The sequence below is a fragment of the Haliaeetus leucocephalus genome, unplaced genomic scaffold (assembly GCF_000737465.1).
Source record: "Haliaeetus leucocephalus isolate CR32 unplaced genomic scaffold, Haliaeetus_leucocephalus-4.0 Scaffold1, whole genome shotgun sequence".
NCBI lineage: Eukaryota > Metazoa > Chordata > Aves > Accipitriformes > Accipitridae > Haliaeetus > Haliaeetus leucocephalus.
In genome coordinates, this window is record NW_010972437.1 from 7,387,580 (window position 1) to 7,412,109 (window position 24,530).

Genomic DNA, 24,530 nt, shown 5'->3' on the forward strand with positions numbered 1-24,530 from the left:
CCCGCGGCGGCCGCCGCTGCCGGGAGCAGCTCGGGGCGAGGTGCGGCGCGGTGCCCTGTGTCTGCGGCCGGCAGGTCCTCCCGGGGGGTCAGCGGGGCGGGGGGCGAGGCCGCAGGTACGCTTCTCGGGGAGAGTGTGAAGTCTTGGCCGGTAAGTAGCGGCCGAAGGGAGGAATACGGGTGCTAACCCTGCTCGGTGTCGCTCTCTCCAGCTATGGCATCGTGGGAGGCAGCCGAAACATCCTTCTTCAGCCTGAGTGGCGTAAGAGAGCGGATGCGGGAGAAGAAAAAGGGTGCCTTGAGGACTGCGAAGTTGAATGCCTCGCTTGCATCAAAAATCAAAACGAAAATCATTAGTGAGTGTATTTTGCCTTGCAGCATGTGCAGAGGCTGGCAGCTACGTCAGCTTGTAACTGTGCCTTTGGCTGTGGCCGTGGTGGGCCGCGGTCTCTTACCCAGAGCTTGTATTTAACAGCTCCTTCTCTGCCTGTGGGTTTCTAGTGAATTCAGTACCCTGCAAATGAATGTCAAGTGCCACTTGAGGTGTCTGAAGGTGTCTGAGGTATCTGTGACTGGCAGGTTTGATGCAGACCCTTTGGAGCAGCAGCTGGGTGCATCACAGGCTGCTCTCGGCAGCATCTCAGATGGTGTTAGATGGCTGTATCTGGGTGACCGAGTCCTCAGGGTCCAAACAGCAAAAATAAGAGATGTGGAAAGTATTTTAGTGTAGATGCAATCCTGTGCAGAAGCTAGCCCAACTGTGATTTGTGTTTTATGGGGGAAATAATGCAATGATAGTGCACGAGATAATTTGGACTATCTTGGAAAAAGTTAGATGTTTCTGTTACTTTTATTTATTTGTTTTGAAATTGGGAAACATGGATCTAAAACTGCTCAAAGGCTGCTACAGGGGAAGGTAGGTTTTTCTCTCTGTTTTTGGATGGAGATGAGGACTCAGAGCTATAGGCGACTTGTTCAAAGTCAGAAGCATATCTTTCTAAACTCAGCACCTGAACCACACCATCATTCATTAAGAATTGAAGCAGTAGCTTGCTGACTGAGCACAAACCACTGAGGATGGAGAGGGTGTCTGTCTGAAGTGTTGCAGGTTATTATGGTAAGTTTTTCCTGCTGTTCTCTGGAGACCTCCATTGCTGGAAGGAATTATACTGCTGGCTTTGTGGGGCTATTGAGTTGTAGACATCCGAGCCTGAGGGAGGCTATTCTGGGAAGAGGAAGAAGTATGATGAGGGAAGAGGCGTGGATGAGACCTTGGATGCTGATTCTGTGCGATGCTTCTCTATCCCTTACAGACAACTCCTCCACTATTAAAGTCTCCCTGAAGCACAACAATAAAGCACTGGCCCAGGCCCTCAATGCGGAGAAAGCCAATGCGCAGCGGCTCACCCAGGAGAAGACCATCCTACAGAAGGAGGTGGAGCAGTGTCACTTCCAGAATGCTCTGCTGCGGCACAAGCTCTCCTTCCTGGTATGGCACTAACAGTGTGGTTGGCATGGGGAGAGGCAGTGGGCAAGGTATGCAGCAGTAGCATCTCAGCCTTGGGAGGACTGAGCTGTTGCTGATTGTCCATAGTATCTGCATATGAAAAATGTCACCATTCATTTGCTTATTCTTTATTCCAAGCTGTGTTCTCCCCAGAACATGCCTTGCTCTGGCTACCAGCATCCTTGTTGGAATAGATGTTTTGATTTAATGTCTTTATGGTTTCTCTCTCTTTATTACCTTGACATAGAATAACACCTTGAAAGAACTTGAAAACCTTGTGGCTGCAGTTAAGATGGCCCGGCTATCTGAGGTAAATTGTGGGAAATGTGAGCACACTGCTCTGGAAAAGGGGGCTGTGTTTGTCTCTGCCTTTTGCTTTGCGTTGCCTGCTCACTTCAGTGTTTGATGCTTCAACTATTTTTCTTTGCTTGCTTGAATTGTGCTGGCTGCATCCTCGTTTTTAGCTTGGTGTTAACAATTTCTGGGGGTAACTTCTTCTGTAGTAAAGGCTACAGTTTTAAACTGCCTTCTCTGGGTCGTTGGCTGTATTGGCCAGTAGGCTATTCTGCTGTGACAGGTTGTGACTTCTTTTCAGTTTCTTTTTTTAAGTGTTGCCATGGCAAGTTGTGATAGGGAATAGGACACTTTCCATACATTCTGTCTCATGGGCGGGTGGGAAAATATTCCTGCTTCCTAGTCTCAGATTATCTGAACTAGTTTAACTTCATCCTTAAGCCTGTGGAGGCAGAATCTGACTTTGCTGCAATTTATTCCATAATTTGTGCAATTTTAAATGGGAGATGGTCACTGGTGGTATTTGGCATGCTTTCCGGGGTGAAACTGAGCTTCTGCTGTTTCTGTGCAGGGGGCTGCACAGGGGATTGCAAGAGCTTTAAACTACCCTTCTATTTCTTTGCTTTCCAGTCCTATACAAGTTCTGCATCCTTGTCCAATGGCCGGAAGAGCAGCATGACTGAAGATAGCTGGGCTGATGATATTGCAGGTGGTCAGCTTGTGAGGTGGGCCTTAAAATGTCGGATATTACCAAGCTTGTCCTGAATTTCTATATGCTAAACTTCCTCTTGTGTTTTACGTGTGTGCCCAGTTGTCTGTTTTACATGAGATGTCTTCTCTAAACCACCACTGCTTGATGTTTTCCTTTATTCTGTATCTTTCTGCTGCCATTCCTTGTCTTACTTGTTCTAATGCTAAGTCTACACATAAACTGGTCCTTCTCCCTCCTTTGTTTGAAAGCGCATCGCTTCTAGATAGTTTTTCCTTTGTAGCTGGTGAGCACTGCAAGATTTCCTCGAGTGAGTGAGTGTGTGCCATAGCTGGCTGCTTTGATGTTTGTTATGTATAAATGCTTAATAGTCATCTGCTTGTATGATGTAAACTTGTGTTTTGGAAAGAACCTAAGAGCAGGGTCTTTTAAAATATACTTGAAGTTCTGTTCTCCTCTGTTTAGTCTCCCCTTTGAACACAGGGGTGCCCTTGGAGCTGCCCACAGGCATATCTCTAAGCAGCTGTGTTGGTGTTCCACAGTGAGGTGAACCTGTGGTTGCAACCTGTGCACTGAGAGGCCTTACTTCCTTGTTGCCTCAGTGTGTTTTTCTCCTGCTTCTGTGTCCACAGCAGTGTGCTTTTCTTACAAGTTGTGCTTGCAGAAAAATGCGAAATCTGTCCTGGCTGGGTAGTGTGTGTTCTTCTGCACTTGAAGCCTTCAGAAATGTATTTCCGCAACTCTTGATGGAAGTGAAAGCTGTAGCTATTCTGCTGGATTCTAGGGCCTGTCACAGGTATGAAACATGCTCCATTGCTGTTTCTCCTTCTCACCAGGGCTGCAGGGATGCCAATGAGGGTGCCCATTTCCAAGCTGTGTGGTGCAGGACAGCAAGGTGGCAACTCTATAGCAGTACAGACATCCTCGCTAGATCTTCAGAGACCTGCTTCTACTGAGTCCCTGGAAATTGTGCCTGTTGCCTCCAAACACACTTTGCAGTCGCAGCCTGCTGAGAACCCTCAATCCCACCAGGAAGAGAATGGGAAGAAGCCGACTGAAGCAATGGAAGCACAAGAGGCTTTTCTCGATTCTTGCATCTTTGGAGGTAAATTTGCATCTTCTGCTGTTCTTCTGGTATGACTTTGCATGTCTGTGTTCAGAAATGAATGAGTGCAGTGCCATAGCTCCAGTTAGCTCCTAACCATCGCTCCAGCAGCATTTAATGACTGTTAGGAACTGCATGGTTCAGTGACGCTGATATCGCTAGAATTGCATATATCCCAGAATGGGATGTCCTGGTGGGGAAATTTGGCATGTTTGCAATAGCTCAAGATTGCTCATCAGGCTTTCTGAGTAATAGGCACTGAACTTACATAAGATTTTCAGAAACGTCTGAAGGTGCAGAATCTGACTAGATGCACGTCTTCTTTTCCTTGTGGATTTGCCATATAAATAATAACTCTCATACAGATCATGAGCATTCCTAAATATTAGGGCTGGTTAAGGGATGTTGCTCTGGGCTGGCTTTCTGTTCTGAGGGGAGCCAGTTGAGCAATTCTGTTACACAGTAAGTTTGGGGAGTCCCTGTAGAGACAAAATCATGCTTTTTCTATGCTCTGGATTTGTGGCAGTGTGTGGGGCGTGGCGTTTAGTGGTATAGAGAAAGCTAGCATTAGCCTGCTGCATTTCTCAGTCTTAGGAATGAAATTTGTTTTTCCAACAGAGGCCTTATGTGCCATGCAACAAAATCCCAACAATTTGCCAGCGCTCGCCTGGGAGAGTCATCCTTTTTCAAATGATGGCGATGAGATGGCAAAACGTTTCTTTGATCGTCTCTCACAAGGCCATGTTACTCAGAGGAGAAAGCGTTCCACCCTGTTTGCAACAAGCACTCCATCTTCTGGTGTGGATATTTTCCCATGTGTCAGTTCCACTCGGGCAGCTCAGCGGAGTATCACAAAGGACAGCAGCAGCTCCAGCAAGAGTAACACACAGCCACAGCTGAAATCTCCCAGCTCCCTGGTTTCACCTACTCAAACCCCTGTTATTCCTGATAGAAAATCTTTGGATAAAGAGATTTTCTGTGATCAGCCACAGGCTAAAGAAACTGAGCGTGGTGTTGAAATGGACGCCAGCTATAGCCAAGTCGCTGAGTTTGTTCCTGTGAAGGTTAAAAGCAAAGGTAATTGTAAAACTGGTGAGAAAACAACAGTTAAAAAAGCAAGCACAGGAAAAAAGAAAACAAATGCAATTAAAAACTATGCAGAAAGTAGTCCTGGTATAGCTCAGGGTGAAGAGAGTGCTCAAAATGCAAAGAAGCTTCTTCAGCCAAAAGTAGCAACATGTTCTAGTGAGTCTGAAGTTTCTGAGATGAGGCAGAATGCTTGTGTGGGGGCTTTCAACAGAAAGAGCAGAGACTGTGGTGTGGAGCAACATTCTGGCTCTCCTGATGAAGTCCAAGATCTCAGAAGAACATATGTGGTGAATCTAACACAGCTGCACAGTCTTGGAAATGGTGACTTACTGCAACAGGCTAAGAAGGAAGCTATTTTTGAGACCCAAAGTATGGAGAGCTTGTCAAAAAGCCCAGGTTGTACCTTTTCAAGTGATGAAGTTCTCTCAGGTGATTCCAGTCTACAAAACTCACTTTTCTTGAGGAAAGAGACCTCAGGTGTCTGTGCTTTGCAAGAGGATTCAAGTGTGAGCACAAAAAGCATCAGACAGAAAACCAACAGAAAAACTAGAGTAGTTAGGCAAAGAGATGACTCCGATGAGGAGAATCCGTTGAACTGTGTGAAAATACCAGAGGCCAAAGCTGAAGAACAGCCTAGAAGCAGCAAGACAAGCAGGAAGAAGACTGTTGGGAAAAGCAGTTGTAGTGATCAGAGAAATGAAGTGGATGTTTTTGGGCCATATGTAGATGTTCAAGAAGTAGCTAAGGAGAGCATGAAGGATTCACCAGGTGATGTTAAACGTAGCAGGAAAACTTATGTTGTCCATCCTTTGGATCTTGCAGGAAGCTTGGGTTGTATCCAGACAGATTTTGAAGGGGGTCCAATTGTGCCTCCCAGGTCTATTCCTGGGAGCAAAGCTAGCAAAATCCCCAGAGTTCAGAGGATGGCAGCTGCTCAGAGGAATAAAAACCAGCCAGGGAGCCTTCAAGAAAAGGGGCAAGCTAAAGTTGACAACAACATGAACACTTTGAAAAAAGATGCTTATCCCAAACCAAAGCCTCAGAGGAAGAGGAACACCTCTAGACTTCCAGAGACTGATTCCCCGGCCAGACAAAGTGATGGTGCCAAGGCGCTCATTGGAAGTTCAGCAGAACTTGAATCCAATCAAACTGTCCTGACGGGCAAGTTTTCCTGCATTACAGATCTGCTGTCTGAGCCAGATGCCTTCCTGGAAGAGCAGATAGCTAAGATACCACTTACAAATAATCTCATGGACATTTCACACAGTATTGAATCCTCTTCTGTGACCTGTTCTGCAGCTTTGCTTGTCAGCTCCAGGCTTACAGATGTACCAGTCTCCAAGAGCTTAAGTACTGAGGGCAACAGAATGCCAGAGAAATCCTCTGTTTGGCTGGAAAGCTCCCTGGTATTTAAAGAAAAGACTGCAGAGGAAATACTTGGGGAAAGAAACCAGGTTGAGTCAAGTTCTCGGAGCTCACCTTCACAGGAACCTGGTAGGTGGTAGGCTGGGGAGGGTACCTGTGTTTGGAGATGAGTGCCAAAAATCCATACAGCAAGTGCTTATAATTTTCTTTCCCTCCTCTCTTTTTTCAGAGTTAAAGATCAGTGTTCAATACACCATTTATACTTCCACTTGTGCTGGCCAGTCATTTCTGTGGCTGCATTTGCTTCTAGTTTATCAGCATTCCTGTAAGAATTTCTGGTCACTTGTGTGGATATTGGGAAAAGACTAGGAGCATGTGCTGCGAGTCTTGCTTTACCACTCTTGTTATCTACAGGGCATGCCTGTCAATTTAGAAAATCAATTACTCAAGCAGTTGAAAAGTATAATTTGATACTGACCCTGCCTACTAGAGTCAGCATTATTGGGGCACAGAATATGATGATGGCAGGTTTTTGGTCTAGAATGGTTAGTGCTGCAAGGTTTTAGACTTTATACCTCTAGGTGGTATCTTCAATGGAAATTCATCAGGAGCTACCTAAATTCTCTTGGTTGTGGGTTTTTTTGGTTTGTTTTTTGAAAGGATTTGGAGGGTGTATCCCTTGGCTGGTAATACAATAGTGAAGCTGAGCCTTTTTGGGAGCTTGCTGTTATTGGATACTCTGTAAAGAGAGTTGTTTTTGTGGGGTTTTTCCTTCCTGTAGTTGTTGACAAACAGGCCTGTTATAGCTAGAGTGGGCTGTACTTTGTAGAGAGGGAAGAAGTTGGTTCTTCTGCCCTCCGTTTCTTGGCTGACTTCACTTTGAAAGCTGCAGTAAACACTGGCAGGGTACTGTGCCTTCCTGGAAGTCTTGTAGGTTGTTTGGGTGCCATAAGCTTGCTTTTTCCTCCAGGCTGTAAGCTCCTGGACATTAGAACTATCAACTATCATTTTTGTATCATTTTTCTACTACACCAGGGCCCAATGATACTAGCAGTATTAGTGACCTGTATTTTTTCCATAAGGAATGTAATTTGATGCATGAGTTGACTTTTGAAGAGCAGGTCTGGGATATTTGGACAAAAATGGTCTCCTTAGTTTAGAGGGAACATGATTGGATTCAGGATTGTGCAGTGTTCAGAGAAACCTGGTAATGCAGCCCTTCTCTGTTTGGCAGCTGTGTTTCTTAGGATATCTGGAAAGTATTTGGAAACACTTTGATCAACTCGTGTGAATGTCTCCCTTTGCAGAGATCAGGCCACTACAGGACTTGACCAATGCCAGGACTCTGTCTTCCTCCAGCTTGGAAGAAATGTCAGGGCGCTCATCCAGGCGGAGACGGGGCCCAGCCTGCTATGCAGAGCCGAAACTCAACAGGTTGGGCTTTAAACTCTTCCTTCCTATGACTGTCCCCATGCTGTAACCCCTGCTCTGCTCTCATGTGCTCACTCTCCAGGGCTAGGCCCCCTGTCACTTTGTTTGTCTTTAAGTTCTTCTTACCCTTTGTGTTTCTGTGACCCTCCTCTTCTACCACAGTGTGGTTAAACCAAAATTCTGCATTGGCACAGATGCATATGCAGGCTTCTGGTAACAAGCTACCAAAGATGTTATTTCCCTCACTGAAATGAGCACATCTCTTAGCAGACTGCATCTGTGGTACACCAGTGCTAATGAGGGATTAATGTGAGGATAAAATACAAGCTAAACAAAGACAGCTAAGCAAAACCCCTGATTTTACTTGCTGCCATTCTGTGATATCTAAGGTTTTATACAACAACTGAGTAATACTTCCATGTTAATAGGGTTTCAGTGAAGGGAATGCTAGGTTTTGAGGAGGGTTCTCCCCTGCAAGCAGACTCTATCTATATTTGCTTTTTCTGGCAGATATGAGTACCTAAACAAATAGCTGCATCTTTTCCCTAAGAAAATATAGATTCAGTGCATCCAATGGCTACTATACAGAACCATTTAACTCCTAAAATGATGACTTTGTTGTTATGATACTGGGTAATGCTATGGTTTTTTTCCTGAAAAGTGTCACAGTTTGAACTTTCTGTGAGGAGTTAGTTATACTGGGTCAGAAGGTACTCTGTACTGGTACAGCTGTTCCTGTACTGGACAAGGAACAAACTGTACCACTCAGTCATCTTACAGTGGAAGCATTTCAGTAAAATCAGAAACTTTAGAGACTGAAATCATACATGTATTCAAGAAAAACCTTGATGGTTCAATCTAACCCTTTTGGTTCTGCAGCAAACTGAGGCGGGGTGACCCATTTACAAACACAGAGTTCCTCTACTCCCCTCACTGCAAAACCAGAAAGAAGAGAACTGCCAAAGCCAAGGAAATGACCAAGAAGATCAAAGAGGAAAAAGAATGGCTTCCTGAAGGATGTCCCAGTGCTGAGGCAGGCAAGCTAATAACAATGGGAAGAGACATAAAGCCAGAAGTAAAATAGTGGTTCAGCAGGCAGCCCCCAAGCTCCTAGGGGCTTGTGCATCTCTGCTAGAATCTCTCTAATGATTTGTGTAGTTTATTTTTTATTAAACTATAAATAAAGTCTCCTGTGTGGACAGTATAAAAGCTTTGTGACATTTATTCCCGGCCCTTCCCCCCCACCCCCCATCACCTTTAAATGCTGGGGTGCTTGTCTGCAAAGTCTTTATGCACAAGTGCTTGTGGCACCATGGATAGCTAGTGGGCTCTGCCAGTTCTCTCCTGGCCCTACCCAAGCCTGGGAAGAGTACACCTTGTTGGAGGGCTGCTCTTCTGGCATTGCAGATACCCACAAGGGCTGCTGAAAGGATCTGAAAGGGTTGCAGCAGCCCAGGCTTTGACAGCAAGCAGAAGAGGCATGCTGACATGCTGCCTAGCATTACCTTCTGTAAAAGGTGGCTTCTGTACAGGTAGAGCAGTCCACTGTGAAGTCACATTTAGGGTTGACTACTGAAGCCTTGGAGAGCCCTAGAAGTCAGAGCTCTCTGCTGTTCTGGAAGGGGCCATGTCAGATAACTGATGTATCCCCTCTCACTGTATTTGCTGTCAGTGGGGATTTGCATAACTATGGAGTTGAAAACTGAGCCTTCCACCAGGCCTGAGCATACAATACCTAGGACACTGACGCACACATCTAACTACATCAGTGTCAGCACTAAAGGTAAGCTAGGCTATACTTTGATCAAAGACAACTTTTGCTGGGGTCTGCTGATGGAAGTGTTGGTGCAAAGGTCTATTACTGGTAGTGGGAGCTACAAGGGCCCTGCTCAAGAGCTCTATGAAGCAGGTTGTATGCTGTGAAGCAGACAACTGTGTTTCAGGAAATTCTGTGCTCTTTTCCATTGCAGACTGAGTGCCCACTGGCCTCCAGGACTTGGTTTTTTTAGGGTCTACTGGTGTCTACCTTTGAAGTTTATTGATATTAAATGTTTGAGGGAGTGGTGGGGAAAAGAAGTGATTGTATTAGTAGTAAAAGGGAAGAGAATGTGCCTCCTTGGAAGCAGGAAAAATGTTTCTTCTTTCTCTGTGGCAGAGCAGGGAGAGGGACACTCTATTCTTATGACCACACTTATTGCTTCTTTTCCCAACACAGAGACAAGTGTTCTTTTCTCTCCTCAGCACTTCAGCAACAGCCATCAGTTCACAAAGGTAGATGGGGTCTTGCTGTACTCTGCAGAGTCCTCCAGAAAATAGAAATTTTGTCAATACAGAGGGAAAATAGTGCCATCTGCAGTCAGGTAAATGCTACTCGATTGCTTACACTTAAGCTATACTGTCAAGTCATTAAAACAAAAAGTAGAAGATTTAAAAATGCACCTTTATTCAGTTTCCTGAAAGGCACTAGGCTTTCTCTGGTACTCTGTAACTCCAGAAGTGAGGCAGGAGCTAGTAAATAACAGGGAATTTATTAGAGGTGCTGTAGTAGTATGACCTGCCTGACTGTGACACAGTAATTTGAACTATGGCTGTCAGAAGCCAGGCAGGAACATAGATCTCCAGATGTTCCTGATGATTGTTTCCATTGCTTCTATGGGTCAGCAATGGGACTTTTTCCAGCTGCACTTCTTATAAGCTTGTGTTAATAACAGAATAGCAGACTACTGTGTTCATTCATATTGAAGGCACAGTGACAGCTGCTAGCAGTTGTAGAGCTGTGCTTCAAACACATGCTCATCCCCAAACAAATGTTAATACTAGCTGATCTAGTCTTAACATTGCATTTCTATCCTAACTAACACTTAAAGCTAGTCAGCTGCAGGGTAAGAATTTGTCTCACATATAACCAGTTTCTGATCTTTGTTGAGTGGTGATACATCAATTTGAGTTTATATTAGTCCCAAAATAAAGTTTCAGTGGAGGTGGTACCTTTAAATTCTTGTGCACTACCTGATGCTTACCACCACACTACACATCACATCTTGCCATGGGCCAGAACAAATTAAAACTCTAAGAAGGGAGAGATTATTTCCCCGTATCTGCTAATCACACAAAGGAAGGAGAGACACAAAGAATGTTAGTTGGCTTTTATTTTAATCTGAACTAAAATACTCTTAAAAAAACAAACACAAAAGCATGGATGGAATAGTTTTTCACAGTCATAATCTGACTTGCTGTATCACAACAGGAAGAACTAAGTAATAGCCCAGACAAGTGAAAAAAAAGTTTTGTACCTTTATGAGTTGTGGGGTGGGGGAAGAGGTAACAGTTCCTATGCTTCACATCTGGTCAGAAGAATATAAATGCATGGCCTGCATTTAGATACTGCAGCATGGCTTTATTAGGCTCTTAGCCTGTAGGGTTTGGTTGTAGCATTTACTAAGTGCTTCTCAAATGCTACAGTCCTGACTGTAGCAGTGGGACCAAATCCCTTAGTATCAGGATACTATGCTCTGATTGGCACTAAGAGATAAATTAAGTAAGAGAGGGGCTGCAACAGAGCTGGCATAGCCCTGTAAGCTCACTTACACTCAGTGGACAGTACTGGAAAGATGAGACAGTTCTGATTTCTAAGGTCTGTTGAACAGTAAGTCACCACTGGTTTGACCAGAGCTGTGACACAGATTGGCTTTCAGTCTGAGAGGAAGAGTGAAAAGAAACACAGATCAAAGTCATAGAGAGAAACCTCAGGTCTACTGTGAATGACATTAGGAATCCAGACCTGCATTGAGCTTGAATGCTATCACATTCAGCTGCTTAGCAAAAAGTAAGGCCTAGCCCAGCAGCTCAAGGGGTTTAAGAAAACATGGTCTTTTAAACATTTAAAAAAGTGTACATGTTTACTTTTGTCTAATATTTGAAATGTTCACAACAGAGTGTGATATAGTGCCACTTACACTCTGGTATAAGTGGGAGATGCTTTGTTAATGGAGCTTGAGTAGAACCCATGCCTTAAAGTTTCGGCAGGGAGGCCAGCTTCCCCTTCAAGTTTTCAGCAAGCTTGTCCATGAACTCAAAGGTATTCAGGTAGTCAGAGCGTGTGACACTGAAGGGGGGAAACAAAACAAGACAGACATTAGTCGTAAAGCCACTCAAGTGCTCACAGCAGGGGAACGCTGTTCAAAGAACTCCAAGTCTTGCCTCTAAACCCAAAAGAGTTATCTCCTACTCATCAGGCTGATGTTTTTTGCCAAAAGGCTCTAGAGAAGAGGTAGCCAGGTGGTATTTTGCAGTGAAGTAGGTCTCCATCCTAATAAATGGACAGGGCAGGATCTAGCCAACGTAGCCAGCCTGTCATAAGAGAAATCTTTGCAGTTCCCTCTTTACTTTTTCCCCTATGCATTTGGTACAATAGCAAGAACAGAGCAACCTAGACTAAGCTACTTGGAGCAGGGAATGTCTCACATTCTGTTTGTACAACACAGGGTACACAGATGAGCCCTGTTCTGTGACCAGACTCCACCAATTTTTCACCATACTAAAATAACTTCCCAGAAAATGTTGTTCAGAAACACCAAGTAAAACAGTCTCCTCCAAGCACAGCTTGGAGTTCATACACTTACTTAGGTAGGCCTTTGATACAGGCAGCAAGGTCCTTTGTCATGAAGCCAGATTCAATGGTCTCAACGCAGACTTCTTCCAGGGCAACGGCAAAGTTCTTGAGGCTAGTGTTGTTGTCCAGCTTAGCTCTGTGAGCTAGTCCTCTTGTCCATGCGAAGATGGAGGCTGAGAGAGAACACTAGATTACTCTGTCCTTCCAGAACTCCCTGGACATTGTTCTAAACTGCCATATGGAACAGTAATTATTTTTTATTAAAACAGACAGAAAAAAAGATAGAAAATCTGGTATGGGAAAGAGAACACTTATCTTCATCTAGGCATCCTTTGCATTTTGTGCAGCTCTAAAGAAAAGCAAGCCCCAGAAACTACTCACTGCCTCCAGCAATCTCGCTGTGCGTGCCATTTTATCTTATTTTGTTCCTGCCCAAGTTGGAAAGAAAGACTGGTGGTAGGACTCTATGGTTACACAGAAAGTTGTCCTTATTGTCCTTATGATAGAAGGGTGCAGTCTTCTTCTGGGTATTACATTACACTCTGGTCCCTATGCAATTGTAGAGGATTCTTTCCCTCGTGTCCCATTCTAGGTGCGCTTACACTTTTAAGTATGTATGTGGTTTCATGGGTGGCCGGGTCTTTTGGAGCATCAGGAAGGGGAGTAAAATAAAAAAACAACCAACCTAAACCTTAAGGCTGTTGTGGCTATAAACCCATCATTTGCTGAAGAGTGAGAGCATGTCTCAAAGGCTAGGTCTAGCTTATTGCTCACACTTACTCCATTCCACCCTGGTTTTGCTCCAGGCTGCAGCTGTCTCCGTGGAAGAAAAATGCATTATGAACTACCAGTTTCACCACTCAGTGAAGCAATTCTCTGCAGAAAGGATGCAGATGTTCTTACTCCAGACCTGTTCTTTCATGTGTACAGATCACTGAAGGGCAATGAAAAGCAGCTTACCAATGGGGTTAGTGGAGGTTTCTTGGCCTTTCTGGTGCATGCGGTAGTGACGAGTAACCGTGCCATGAGCAGCTTCTGCTTCAACAGTCTTGCCATCAGGGCAGATCAGCACACTGGTCATCATGCCTAGAGAGCCATAGCCTACAGAATACATAGTTTAAAAAGTTCAGTGTCTCCTTTGGACAGCCCCCTTAAATTCCCCTTAATCCCACCATCCTACAATCCTCCTACATCCTCCCAGCCTTGATGTGAGTATTCCTGAACAGCAGTGCTGCTGCTGCTGCTGCAATTAACTGGCTAGTCCTGACACATCAAAATAACAGCTCATCTGAACAGAAAGTGCTGCTGAACCATGAAATACAGATATGCAGACATTCTGCACTGTTTTAAGAAAATTAGTATTCTCACCTAACTTGCTGGACAGATTTTTATTGAAAAGATGCAGTATGAGAACAAAGAATCCTAAATAAACAGTGTTGGGCTGTCAATCGCCATCTTCCCCACAGGGTGATAGTAAACAAACCTACTTCATATCAAGAGCATCTGCTCTAGTGAAAAGAACCATCAGCTGGCAAAACTGGACATTCACATCACTTCTAACCCTGTAGGTTCAGAGAGCTTTGTCTTTGACAGCTTCTTTGTTCAGCAGTCCAACACACATCCTTGTTCTGTGGGATGCAGTTTACTGGCATTACTTTAGAAAGAGCGTATTACATAAAGCCACACATCTTATCTTGTGGGTTTCTGCATCTGTATTTTTTTTAGCACCAGGCAGCTTGGTTATATAGGATTTTGATCAAGCACTGCAAGTCTAAAGTTAAACATATCAGTCTCTCTCTTTACACCTGACAGGTAGCTTTAGGTCCTGAGATGGTCTTACTTATCTGTAGAACACCTGCCAGTATGCTCACCATCAGTCAGCTTAATTCAAGCTGACAGTGACAGAATCCCAGCTGTCTGGATACCTTCCATTAGAATGGAAAACCATCAGTTACTATGTTGGTAGGAACTGCCATTCCGTAAAGAAGTGCAACTACACAGTCTACATTCAATGGATTCTCCTGTAAAAGTGAAATCAGAAATTCTTTGCCTGCCTGGTATCTCCATAACTGGCCACAGGTTTGAAATATAAGTTCTGAGACCCTACACCACCTCCTGGGCCATTACGTAAGATATGACACAAGGTCACAAGATACTTCAGTGTAGCACAGGAAACATCTCACACCTTGTGCAACAGAGTCAGACTGCACATCCCCATCATAGTTCTTGCAGGCCCAGACAAAGCCTCCTTCAGATTTCAGGGCCTGAGCAACCATGTCATCAATGAGCCTATGCTCATACCAGATCTTTTTGGCTTCAAACTGGGACTTGTATTCTCTGGAAAACAAAAAGCAGAACAACTCATTATATAGATAAAAACAGGGATTGCGCAATTTGTGCAAGTAATTGTATATAGCGAGATGCGTAGAAATAAGAGAGAAAAAAAACTTAAAAGAAATTTGCATCTTCTTTACTCTTTTTTTGCTTGCTTGCTTTGCTAGGCCACTGCAAGTCTGCTTCAGAATCCCAGAGGAGCCCATAGAGAACCTGTGACTCTGTTAGGAGAGATGAACACCACAGCCACATTTAGCAGAGCTTTAAACATTGAGTACTGTGTCCTGCAGGACAAAGGAGACTGTGACAGGGAAGGCACACAGCCCCCACAAAGTGCTGCTGAGTGTCTGAGAATGCTGAATTAACTGTAGCAGCTCACAAGGTTGGAGAGGATGTTCCTGCTGCAGACTTATGCACTGCAGTAGCAAGTACGCAACTATCCTGGTTACCTGTCATAGATGTCTTGGAAGATGTCTTTAAAGCGGCCATCGTATCTTTTCAGGATGGTGTTCTTGGTGCTCATGTAGAGGGGCCAGCCTTTAGACAGTGCCATTTGGAAGGAACTGTGGGCAAAATCCTTGATAGACTGGTCAAGATTGTACATTCCCATGGCTACACCACCACACCCTGTTAGTGGAGAAAGAACAGATAAGAACCAACTAGATTTAATTTTGGTTAAGGATTTGACAGTCTCCCCATAGCATACTCTGGCAGGCAGGCTGGTGTTATCCCCAGGTGTCTTGATATAGTTCTCAATTTAAGGCTGGCTCTTTCAGGAGAAGATTCACTTTGCACTATCAGCTCAAAGTTCCACCAGTCCCGTGACATATGGATAGGAAGGTGGTTTTGTTTTACAGCTAGGTACATCTTAATACTGTGATCTAATACCCCTAAGAAGTTTATTCCTAATCCAGCCTAAGCAGCAAAACTGTGACAGGAGCAAGTGTGCTTGAACTCCTACTAGTCATACGAAGTATTTTTTCTATCAAAGCAGCAGGCAGGAGTTTGGAGCAGGAGTCTCAGTCAAAGCTAGAAATGGGTTTGGTCCCATCTTAAGTGCCTTGTACCTTCAGGCTTTGACTGCACTGCAGAACTAACTCTGGCAGTCAGAGGCTGCTTTGCCTAGCTCAGGTAAACAAGTCCCCACATGCATTCCTGCATCTTTTCAGCACATGTGTCTGGCTTACCCTGAAGCTTTGTTTCACCTGCTCAGGCTCACTTCCAGTGAGTTGTGGGGAGAACATGGCAGTCATGTGAATGCAAGGGAAAGTCCCAAGAAGGCTCTGAGGAACTATCAACACTCACATGACTTAGACTGTGTAATGCAGATGTGTCAACAGCCTGAATGGAAGTGCCTTAAACTTACAGCCCAGGTCACCTGGGAGAAAGCAGCATTCAGATCATGGGAGAGGCTAACTGTGGGTGAAAGTAGGGTCTAGGGCTTCACGAAAAAGCTTTGCCATCTTCAGAGCACAGCTCTTTGTGTTTCTAGTGAAAAGTAGATACCATGTACTTAATTTTAAGCACCTCACTACCACCACCTCTCTAGTTTGTTGTACAGTGCCTTTATCAGGGATTTTTGCTCCAGAAACACTGCAGATTTGGTTTTATTTTTGAAAATACTCTTTCCTAATATCCATTTATCCTTACCTCCAGATGGTTGTTACTATATGGACATGTGTGCAGAATGAAGAGGGGAAGCCAGAGGAGGTTTATCTGCTTGCTAAGATAGCAAGGTCATTTAAAGGTGATATTGGCAGGGAATGAAATTCCTGTTGTTACCAGCAAAAATACATGTTGTCCCCCTGCCTCGCTTAATGAGTCAAGGACAGAACATGGTCTGATCAGCTACAGACACTGTGTCCTCTTGAGCCATGATTTCATAGTTGCTGGATGACAGCTATTAAGTTTTATTCAAATACTTATTTGCATATAGGTAAAAAAAACCCCAACCTTGTTGCAATCATACAATCTTACTGCCTACTAAAATCTCCTGATTCAGTGTCAAGTTTGAACATATTAGTATAGCAATAGGACAAACTTCCTTTATGCATTGTGGAGATATGCTGGCACAACAGTTATCTGTGGGGAGGGGAGTTCCCCAAGAGCAACAGCAGTAGTCTGCCATCTTTGCACTTCCTTGCTTTCTGCTCGCTGATGCGACGCAGAGTGGTGAATCAGACTGGAAGCTGGAACTGCCAGACACCTCCACTACAGGCTCACCAGTCACCTATCAAATGAAAACAGATTAGGACTGGCAGTGAAGCAGGTGAACTCCAGATGAAAGGCTGTGCAATAAGAGATAGCAGAGATTTAGGTTCCTGTGAGAAAGAATGCCAGAGACATCAAGTATTACAGAAGAGGGTCATATGGCAGTTTTGGTACCTGTTTGCCAAGCCAACTGCATACAAACTAGGATTCTGCGGTTTACATGGATGTATTAAGTTTTTGTAGCTAGAAACAAAACATTGCACGCTCACATACATAGGTCACCATAAGGCTTCAAAACCTGAAGCCTTTGATCACTGATATGCAGGAGATGTGACTTGCGCGATGTTTTCCTGAATCCTGCCCCTAGAGAAACACCCTAGGTTCTAGCAACATGTGTGTAATTGTTTCCATGCAACAAAGCCCAGCAATGTCAGGGCTCCTCCTCCTGAGCCTAGCAACGTCTACAACCAGCACAGCAATATTGCTAGGAGGGACTGCATCTGTTAAAACAGTTAGAGCCTATACAGTCAGGAGCATCTTTGTCAAATCTCTTTTCCACCCTGCAGAGTAAGTGTCAGTTCTCATTTCTACTGAAAAAGAGACTGCTTAATAAAGAAGGGTACAAACTGCAAAGGTATATAGAGCTCAGTAAGACAAACTAAAACCAGAAAGAATTATACCCAAATTGTTCTCAAACATATCTCCCCTTAGGTCAAGCCCCGTTTAGATAGCAAGTTTCCCTATGATCAGAGAGAAAAAACATACATGCCACTACCAGAGTCATCATACAAGAAGCATGACAGATGGCCAGTCTAATATGACTGTATTTGATATGCCTTTTTGATGCCAGGAAGATTTCACTTAACTTTCAGTACTTCCCAGATAAATAAGGCCCAGACCTTCTCCCCCACTCTACCTCAAAGTCATATTTTACTATCAAACAGATCTGACCAATACTTTAAGGTTGAATTAAACAAAAAAATACCAGTTTTAATCACAACTTAAAGATAATACCTACTTTCAAAGTTATGGACCAGGTATGTGACTGGTTTGCCTCCACCTTCTGGAGTGTAGATCATCTCTACTTTTCCAGGCCCAGGTACCACAAAATCAGTTGCTCTGTACTGTTAAAAAAAATAAAAATTGCCATGATGATTTTATCTATAAGGAGGACAGAACAATAAAAGAAAACCTGCATTTGGGATGGCAGGGTGCAGAAAAACATAAAGAGTTGTACCAAAAAAACCCATTGATCAGGCTCTGTTTACTCAGCCATGTGGTCATTGGATTAATTTACTAGATTATCAAAGACAAGTAGTTAAGAGCCTGCCTATTTCAGAAGATATCTTCCTCTTTAAGGGAAAAAATTTACAGATTCTTGTGCCCCATCAGTTGGCAGAGTATGTATTTTTGCAGCTGCACTGAAGTTCTAAAGTACAAAGTATCCAGAGTGCAGTGTGGTCTGTGAGTAGAAAGACTCCTCTCCCTGCCTCAAAAAAACCCATTCATATCACAACTACTGATCTCATGAATAAGGGGAAAATCATACAGCACCTTAATAAAAGCCATTATTTCTATCCATCATATGACATTTGAAAGGCCAATCTGTAGTAAGAGTTCTTTGAATTCTGTAAATAGGTGCACATTTTGCTTCTCTGAGCTACACAGACTCAAAAGAGCCAACATGTACTTCAAGTCTTTAAATGATGTCTCATCTTCCCAACTGTCCTGAACAGTACTATTTAAGGTTACATTTCCTTGAAATTCGTTGCCCTTTTTCATGTAGTTTCCTTCATATTGAAGGAATCAGGTCCCTGAGCCGTTCTGAAGTTACAGAAGTGTCTTGCTCATATGTCCTTTACATGTTCTTGTATTATTCCTTTCACTTTGATCTCATACTTTGGCAGGGTTTCAATCCTTCTCCCTTAATCCATTGTTTTCTATTATTATTTTGACCTTCTCAGTTATTCAGTACTGTTAAGGATGTTGAACCCCATTTTTTTTTTTCTAGTGTCAGGGCTCTGCAATTATTTTCCTCTTGGAAATTTATTATTTTACCTTCCCACCCCAGCTAATCTTATGACTCACCCTCAGTTTGCGGGTGTACCCACCTATTTAAGCACTCAGCTCTACTAAAAGTCTTTTGTCATGTTTGGCTGCTTTACAGCATATCATTACCTATGGAGAACAGTATGGTTGATTCTTGTCTGAGCTTTGTAAAGGCCACTACACTGAGTGCCATGCTAGGGCCTTCCATGGCCTTGTACTACCTCTGCCAGGAGAGCTCTGGTAAAGGATGTTTCACTTCTTCAGTGCCACAGACTGATGGGCCCAGTATGAATACCAACTCTGCAGGAGTGCTGTGCAAGTAAGTTTGAGAAGCAGATCACAGTTAAAAAAAAAAAAAAGGAAAACAAACCCACACCCATGCACAAAAGGCAACTTTGCCACTTCTGAAAAATCACTCACTCAGATCCATTTTTGCGTGAGCAACATTTGCCACCAAAAAGTCCTTCTGAGAATTAAAAAGATGGGCAGTGTAAAGGATATTTTCTAAAGACATTGTTATGTAGGGAGGTGGGTTCTGCAGAGGTGAAGAAAAAGAACTTGGAGGAGTTATACCCCGTGTTTAGGTACAGACCTATCTAAGCCAAGCACAGGCCCCTGAATGCTGTTTATACAGCTACACTGTCTAAGGAAGAGAAGCATGAACCAGGCTCTCCCACACTTTGCCAGGTGCTGTACAAACAAAATGCTAGCAAGTACCCACTCCCAGGTGGAGTGCAAGGGATAAAGCAGCAGCCCAGGGTTGTCTAAGTCTTTGTAGCTTTATACCAGTCAGGTCTAAGCCTGTTCAGATAAAAAGAGGCATAAACACTGAAGTGACTCACTTGATCCCCATAAGCGTGACGGCCAATGACAATTGGTTTCACCCATCCAGACACCAGCCGGGGAATGTTCTTGCAGATAATAGCCTCCCTGAAGACAGTGCCACCTAAGATGTTTCTAATTGTCCCATTGGGAGACTTCCACATCTGCTTCAACTTGAACTCCTCCACTCTTTTCTCATCAGGAGTGATGGTTGCACACTTTATGCCAACGTTGTATTTCTTTATGGCTTCAGCAGCTTCCACAGTTACTTTATCATTTGTAGCATCACGATGCTCAATGCCCAAGTCATAGCTGTAACAAACCCACAAAGATGGTCAGAACTGCCCAGGACATTTCTTCATGTCCAACAGGAAAGAAAGCAGACCCCATATGTGCCTGTCAGTGTAGTTCCAGCACTCTGCCATAACTGAAGTTATCCCTCTTCCACTGCAAATGCTGTTGGACTGGAAGAAAACATAGGCTCATACACTGATACTTCTGCTGCTGGTAGGAGGCTGGAGAAAGAACAGCTTCAGTTTATGGCTGAGGCTCTCTGCCAGCATGGGACATAGCAGTATCTCCTCTGCCTTCCCTTCTGAGCTTCCTGCAATGGAAGCTTTCAGACTGGGATTCTGATAGTATGGAGCAGCACAATCCCCAGATGAATATGGGCCTTTATTTCAAACCTCTTGTGCTGAGAGTTCTTGCTTCCTTCACATCCTGAGCATATGAAGCTACGCTAGGCTTAAAAACTGCTTTGACAACAGACGCACAATCCTGCTCTGGCAGCAAAACTACCAATATTCCCCTCAGTCAGAGGAAGCACGCTTCCCACACTCACTGTTTTAATAGCTTTTGGAGAAAAACGGGTGCCCAGCGTGGGACAGCCCTGAAGCATAGCCAGCTATACATGAATCTAGCCATTGTGCTGCCTCAGCCAGGGGTCCGCTCTCCCTCCTCCCACCCCTCTTTTGAAAAGGGATGTTCTCCAGACTGTGTGCATGTATTATGCTGCTGGGTTCCTGTTTGCTTGGTTCTCAACACCAGCAAGCAGAAAGCCTGATGTAGGAGGCATACAAATGACTGCAGGAGCAGGGGAAGAGGTCAGACCTGTGGGTTTAATAGTGGCAGATACCGTTGAAGGCCTCTGTCCACACAGCTAGGAGTAATGCAGTTGGATACTTCTCTAATAATTATAGCTCAGTGGCTAGAAAGGGAAGAGATTATTCTTTCTGCTTGACCAGATGCTGTAGATAGCATGTCCCCTTTGCCACACCAGCTGCTAGTATTTGTTTTTTCCAGAAGGGAGTGTAGGAGCACAGCCTAGGCTCAGGGAGCAATTGCAACAGTTAGCTCACACTGCCAGCAGCACAGCTCAATCTTACAGGCATCAGGGCAGAGTCTGTGCCCTATAACCACCCTTTTGCCCTCTGGGCAGATCTTCAAACAGAGATGGCAAGAAGCCGAGCCCACAGATGCTAGGCTTCAAGTCAGGCAGTGGCTGAAACATCCCATGTTTCTGATTGTTTAGGATGCAGGAAGCTGTGCAGACTGCCCTGGTGCTGGAAAGCCAAGACAGAGGAGACAAAAATCCAGATCATGTCTGTGAGAGACCTTCTTAGACACACAGTATAGAGAAGAGCTAACGCACAATTAAGCATTCACTGCTTACTGCTGTGAGGAACCCCAGAGAAGCTGCCAGACTTTGAAAAAATACCCTCACCATGAGGCCATGTTTTCCAGAGTACTTAGTGAGGTTGGCCTGTAGGTGAGTTAACTAGGGGAGTCTGCTGGAAACTTTACCAGTATAAAAAGGGCTAGTTAGCCTCTCCGCACTAGCGCAGGAAGAGCTATAAGGCTCTTGGTGCTAAATGAAACATGATCAATGCCTAATGACACATGCAAATTGCAGTACAAAGTGGCTGTGTGTCATAGAGCCATTACCTGTGCAAATCCAGATCTACATAAGGAAAAATCAGCTTTTCTTTAATCAGTTCCCAGATGACCCGTGTCATTTCATCTCCTTGCATCTCCACAACGGAGCCCCCATGGATTTTTTTAGACATCTTGAGCTGCAACAGACATAAAAAAACCCCAGCCCAAGTTAAAAACTGCCAACACACATCACCAATACGTGTATCCTGCATTTTTACAACACAACTGGAAAAGAGGTACTAACATAGCATACAGGATCTCTCCTCAAAGTCTTGAAAATAACCACAATTTATCCCTAGTTTCATGCTAACTGGTATTCTTCTTAAAGCCCCAGCTCCTAGGGAGATCTATCTGAGGATAAAAATAAAGGTTAATATCTGAGATTTAAGGACCTGTGTTCTAAGGGCATGAACTTTAATTATGGTTGTACAAAAGAATTTGAAAGCATGACCAAACTCTTCCCCCAAATTCCACAGAAATAGATGAGCACTATTTATTTTTAGATTTCACGAGTTCTAGTCCAGTTGCCTCTTCTTCTGAAAAACAGGGGTTAATGGACATTAGTTTAATGACAGCTCATATTGCTGGCACTATTACGATTAATACATTGTCAGCTTCTTTATTAACTTCCTTCTGCAGGAAGGAAGGAAACTGGTACAGAAATTCAAGGGCCACATCAAGAGTACTTTCTCCTGGCAAGCTTTATTTCTGCTGTTAAAATAAATACTGGACAGATTTGTTTTCTGTATGGAACAGAGGTTTCCCAAGATATTTGTTCACAAAGCCTCAGAAAATAAACCTGAACTCTGCCCTTCTATTTGCACTTTGTTCTTTGACAAAACCCAACCCCACAAGCCCCTGAACTGCTCTAACACAGTGCCCTGCTTTCTGACAGCCACAGTTTCTTGGTTGTCAGCTCTGATTATGCAAGAGCTATGACTTGGCAAGTTCTTCCTCCCAAGACAGCCCCCTTCTTGTATGCAGCTGTTAGGATACTACAGTAAGATACCAAGCCCTCGTGCCTGAGGTTGCAGTCTCACAGATACCAAGGTCCATGAATCACTTTATCCAGAATGAGGGGTACTACTGTACACAGAGTCTATTAATCTAGATGAAGTTATTCAGAGGTGCGAGGTTTGCAATGCAAGGGCCTCAGGTTACAAGCATGTGGGGAAACTGCTCCCCAGTTAATTTTTTTTTTATTATTTTTAATTAAACCAACTTGTGCTGAATTTCCAAAGTCCAATCCATTAAACATTTTTAGTCTGGGAAGAGAATAAGCTTTAAGCTATGTTCTAGCTACTGCATCAAACTTTTTTAAAGAGCAAAAATTAAAAAAAGTAAAACAAGGTTGTGAGTTACCGAGACTGTATTTACTATGAACACATAAACTTGAAAAATTAAATCATCCAAGGCACTCCTATCCCAAAGAAAGGTAGTATCTTGGCTTATATTAGGCCTTTCTAGTCCTCATGGAAAACTTCAGCTTCATATGACCACACTCTGAACTCAGTTTATTTATGCAAGTATTTTGGGCCCAATTTTCAATTGTGACTATCTAAATAAGGACTGTGTATTACACTCCCATGGCCTAGGCACAGGATTGCTACTCAGGAGACTTCAGTTTTGCTTTTGGCACTTACACAGTGTGAGAAACAGTCTGATTCATTTAAGTCAAAATGTACACAGACACCCACCCACCACTGCTTGTTTTGTAGTTTGGTCCCTACTTAGATAAGACAAATTAGACTATGTCAGTCCTAGCAATAGGTTTTGCAAAGCTGGCTTCAGACCTATACGGTATTGCTGTCACAAGGGGAACAAAAGCATGAGAGACGCACCTCCACCGAGATACATCCCCACTGATATGTGGAAACAGCAGCTTCTTAAACAACTCTGACAGCACCCTACGTGTTTATCTGGTCACGGCCCCAGTATTTTTCCCCTCCTCAAACACTGATGTCCCCAGTTTGTCTATGTACAGGGGCAGTACAGCAGTAGCATCCGCCCTATGTTCACCAGAGTCAACACGCCAAGAGGTTCCTCTAGAGAGCACACGTTCCCCAGAGTTCAACTCTTTCTGTCACTCTTCCCCTTTGCTTTTATACGCTCCAGAACTGCCAAAAGTCAGCAAGGTCTTTCTCCTAGAGCAACCCTTCCTTAAATACATTTAACCCAAGCATTTAGCCAAGGCAACTTAGAAGAAACTTCGTGAGTTTCCAAATACTCCTTGGTCCTCAGGAAGGACTTGGGCCCTAGAGTCAATAATTACCTATTGCAGCAACTCCTTAATTCAGGTTTACGGAAGATCTCTTCAGACCAGGCACGCTCCCAGGGAGGGCGGCGGAGATCGTTGTCACTAACCGAGATCTTGCCTGCACTCGTTTTTCAGCCGCGCTGCCCTCCATCCACGCCCGCCGCCCACCCCTGACAACGCCACGCAGCCTAGCTCTTCTGGCACAGGTAGGATTTGCCGACCAGGCCGCGGGCTGCAGCCGGGGCCACCAGCCGGGGCTGAAACCCAGGCACCGGCACCACCCCGGCACGGCGCTGCCGGGCCTGGCCAGCACGGCAGCGACCGGGGACGCTCCCCCCGGCCCGGGGGGGCCGCCCCGGGGTACGCGAGGGGTCCCGAGCGCAGCCGGCGTTAGGCGACACCACCGACTGTTAAGAGAGGTCTGGATTGCCGGGGGAGAAAGCCCAGCGCCAGGCCGGGGAGGCCGAGTCCGGGGTGCGAGCACCCCCTCAGCACCCGGGGCGTCTTCTGCGACACCTGCGGCGGGAGGGGGTGCCGGGCGGGCAGCCTGCCGCGGAGCCCCCGCCCCGAACCGCCGGGAGAAAAGCCCTTAAAGCCCGAAACCGCCCTCTCAGGGCTCCTCTGCAGGGCGGGGGACGCCACGACCGGGAGGGGAAGGACCAAGGGGCGGCGCGGGCCGGGCCCGTCCCGCCTCACCCGCGCGGCCCCGGGCCCCGTTACCTGCGGGCGGTGCCGGTCCGGCTCTCACGGCGACGCGGGACCCGGCCGTGCGCGGGGCCTTTTATGGGGCCGCGCCCCCGCCCCCGGCCCG

General features: G+C 44.8%; 3 protein-coding genes across 6 annotated transcripts in view; 2 read left to right on the plus strand and 1 right to left on the minus strand.

Annotated features, from left to right (window-relative positions):
* Positions 1–213: 213 nt before the first annotated feature.
* On the plus strand, positions 214–4,321 carry LOC104830527 (shugoshin-like 2). Its single transcript, XM_010565504.1, is given in 7 exon segments — positions 214–355; positions 1,313–1,488; positions 1,754–1,816; positions 2,431–2,525; positions 3,346–3,518; positions 3,521–3,614; positions 4,233–4,321. Coding segments are annotated over 6 exon segments (696 nt in total). The 3' UTR covers positions 3,568–3,614; positions 4,233–4,321.
* A 6,366-nt stretch (positions 4,322–10,687) lies between these two features.
* On the minus strand, positions 10,688–24,523 carry IDH1 (isocitrate dehydrogenase 1 (NADP+), soluble). Of its 4 annotated transcripts, none has more exons than XM_010565725.1 (9): positions 24,440–24,523; positions 21,472–21,599; positions 19,548–19,839; positions 17,675–17,780; positions 14,895–15,072; positions 14,297–14,448; positions 13,072–13,212; positions 12,122–12,284; positions 10,688–11,604 (listed from the first exon to the last, which is right to left on the minus strand). In XM_010565725.1, the coding sequence occupies exons 2-9, from the start codon at positions 21,591–21,593 to the stop codon at positions 11,511–11,513; spliced, it is 1,248 nt and encodes a 415-aa protein (XP_010564027.1). In that variant the 5' UTR covers positions 21,594–21,599; positions 24,440–24,523; the 3' UTR covers positions 10,688–11,510. The 4 variants fall into 4 exon arrangements, 3 of the variants coding, with proteins under 3 accessions (XP_010564027.1, XP_010564034.1, XP_010564046.1); XM_010565732.1 differs by lacking the exon at positions 24,440–24,523 and adding an exon at positions 23,735–23,836; XR_774244.1 differs by lacking the exon at positions 10,688–11,604 and having other exon boundaries at positions 12,199–12,284; positions 12,892–13,212.
* The window catches only part of PIKFYVE (phosphoinositide kinase, FYVE finger containing), an 82,877-nt gene continuing 82,230 nt past the window's right edge, over positions 23,884–24,530 (plus strand). Inside the window, exon 1 of the mRNA XM_010565592.1 lies at positions 23,884–23,925. The gene's annotated coding sequence lies outside the window, so the exon portion shown is untranslated. The remainder of the gene's footprint in view (positions 23,926–24,530) is intronic.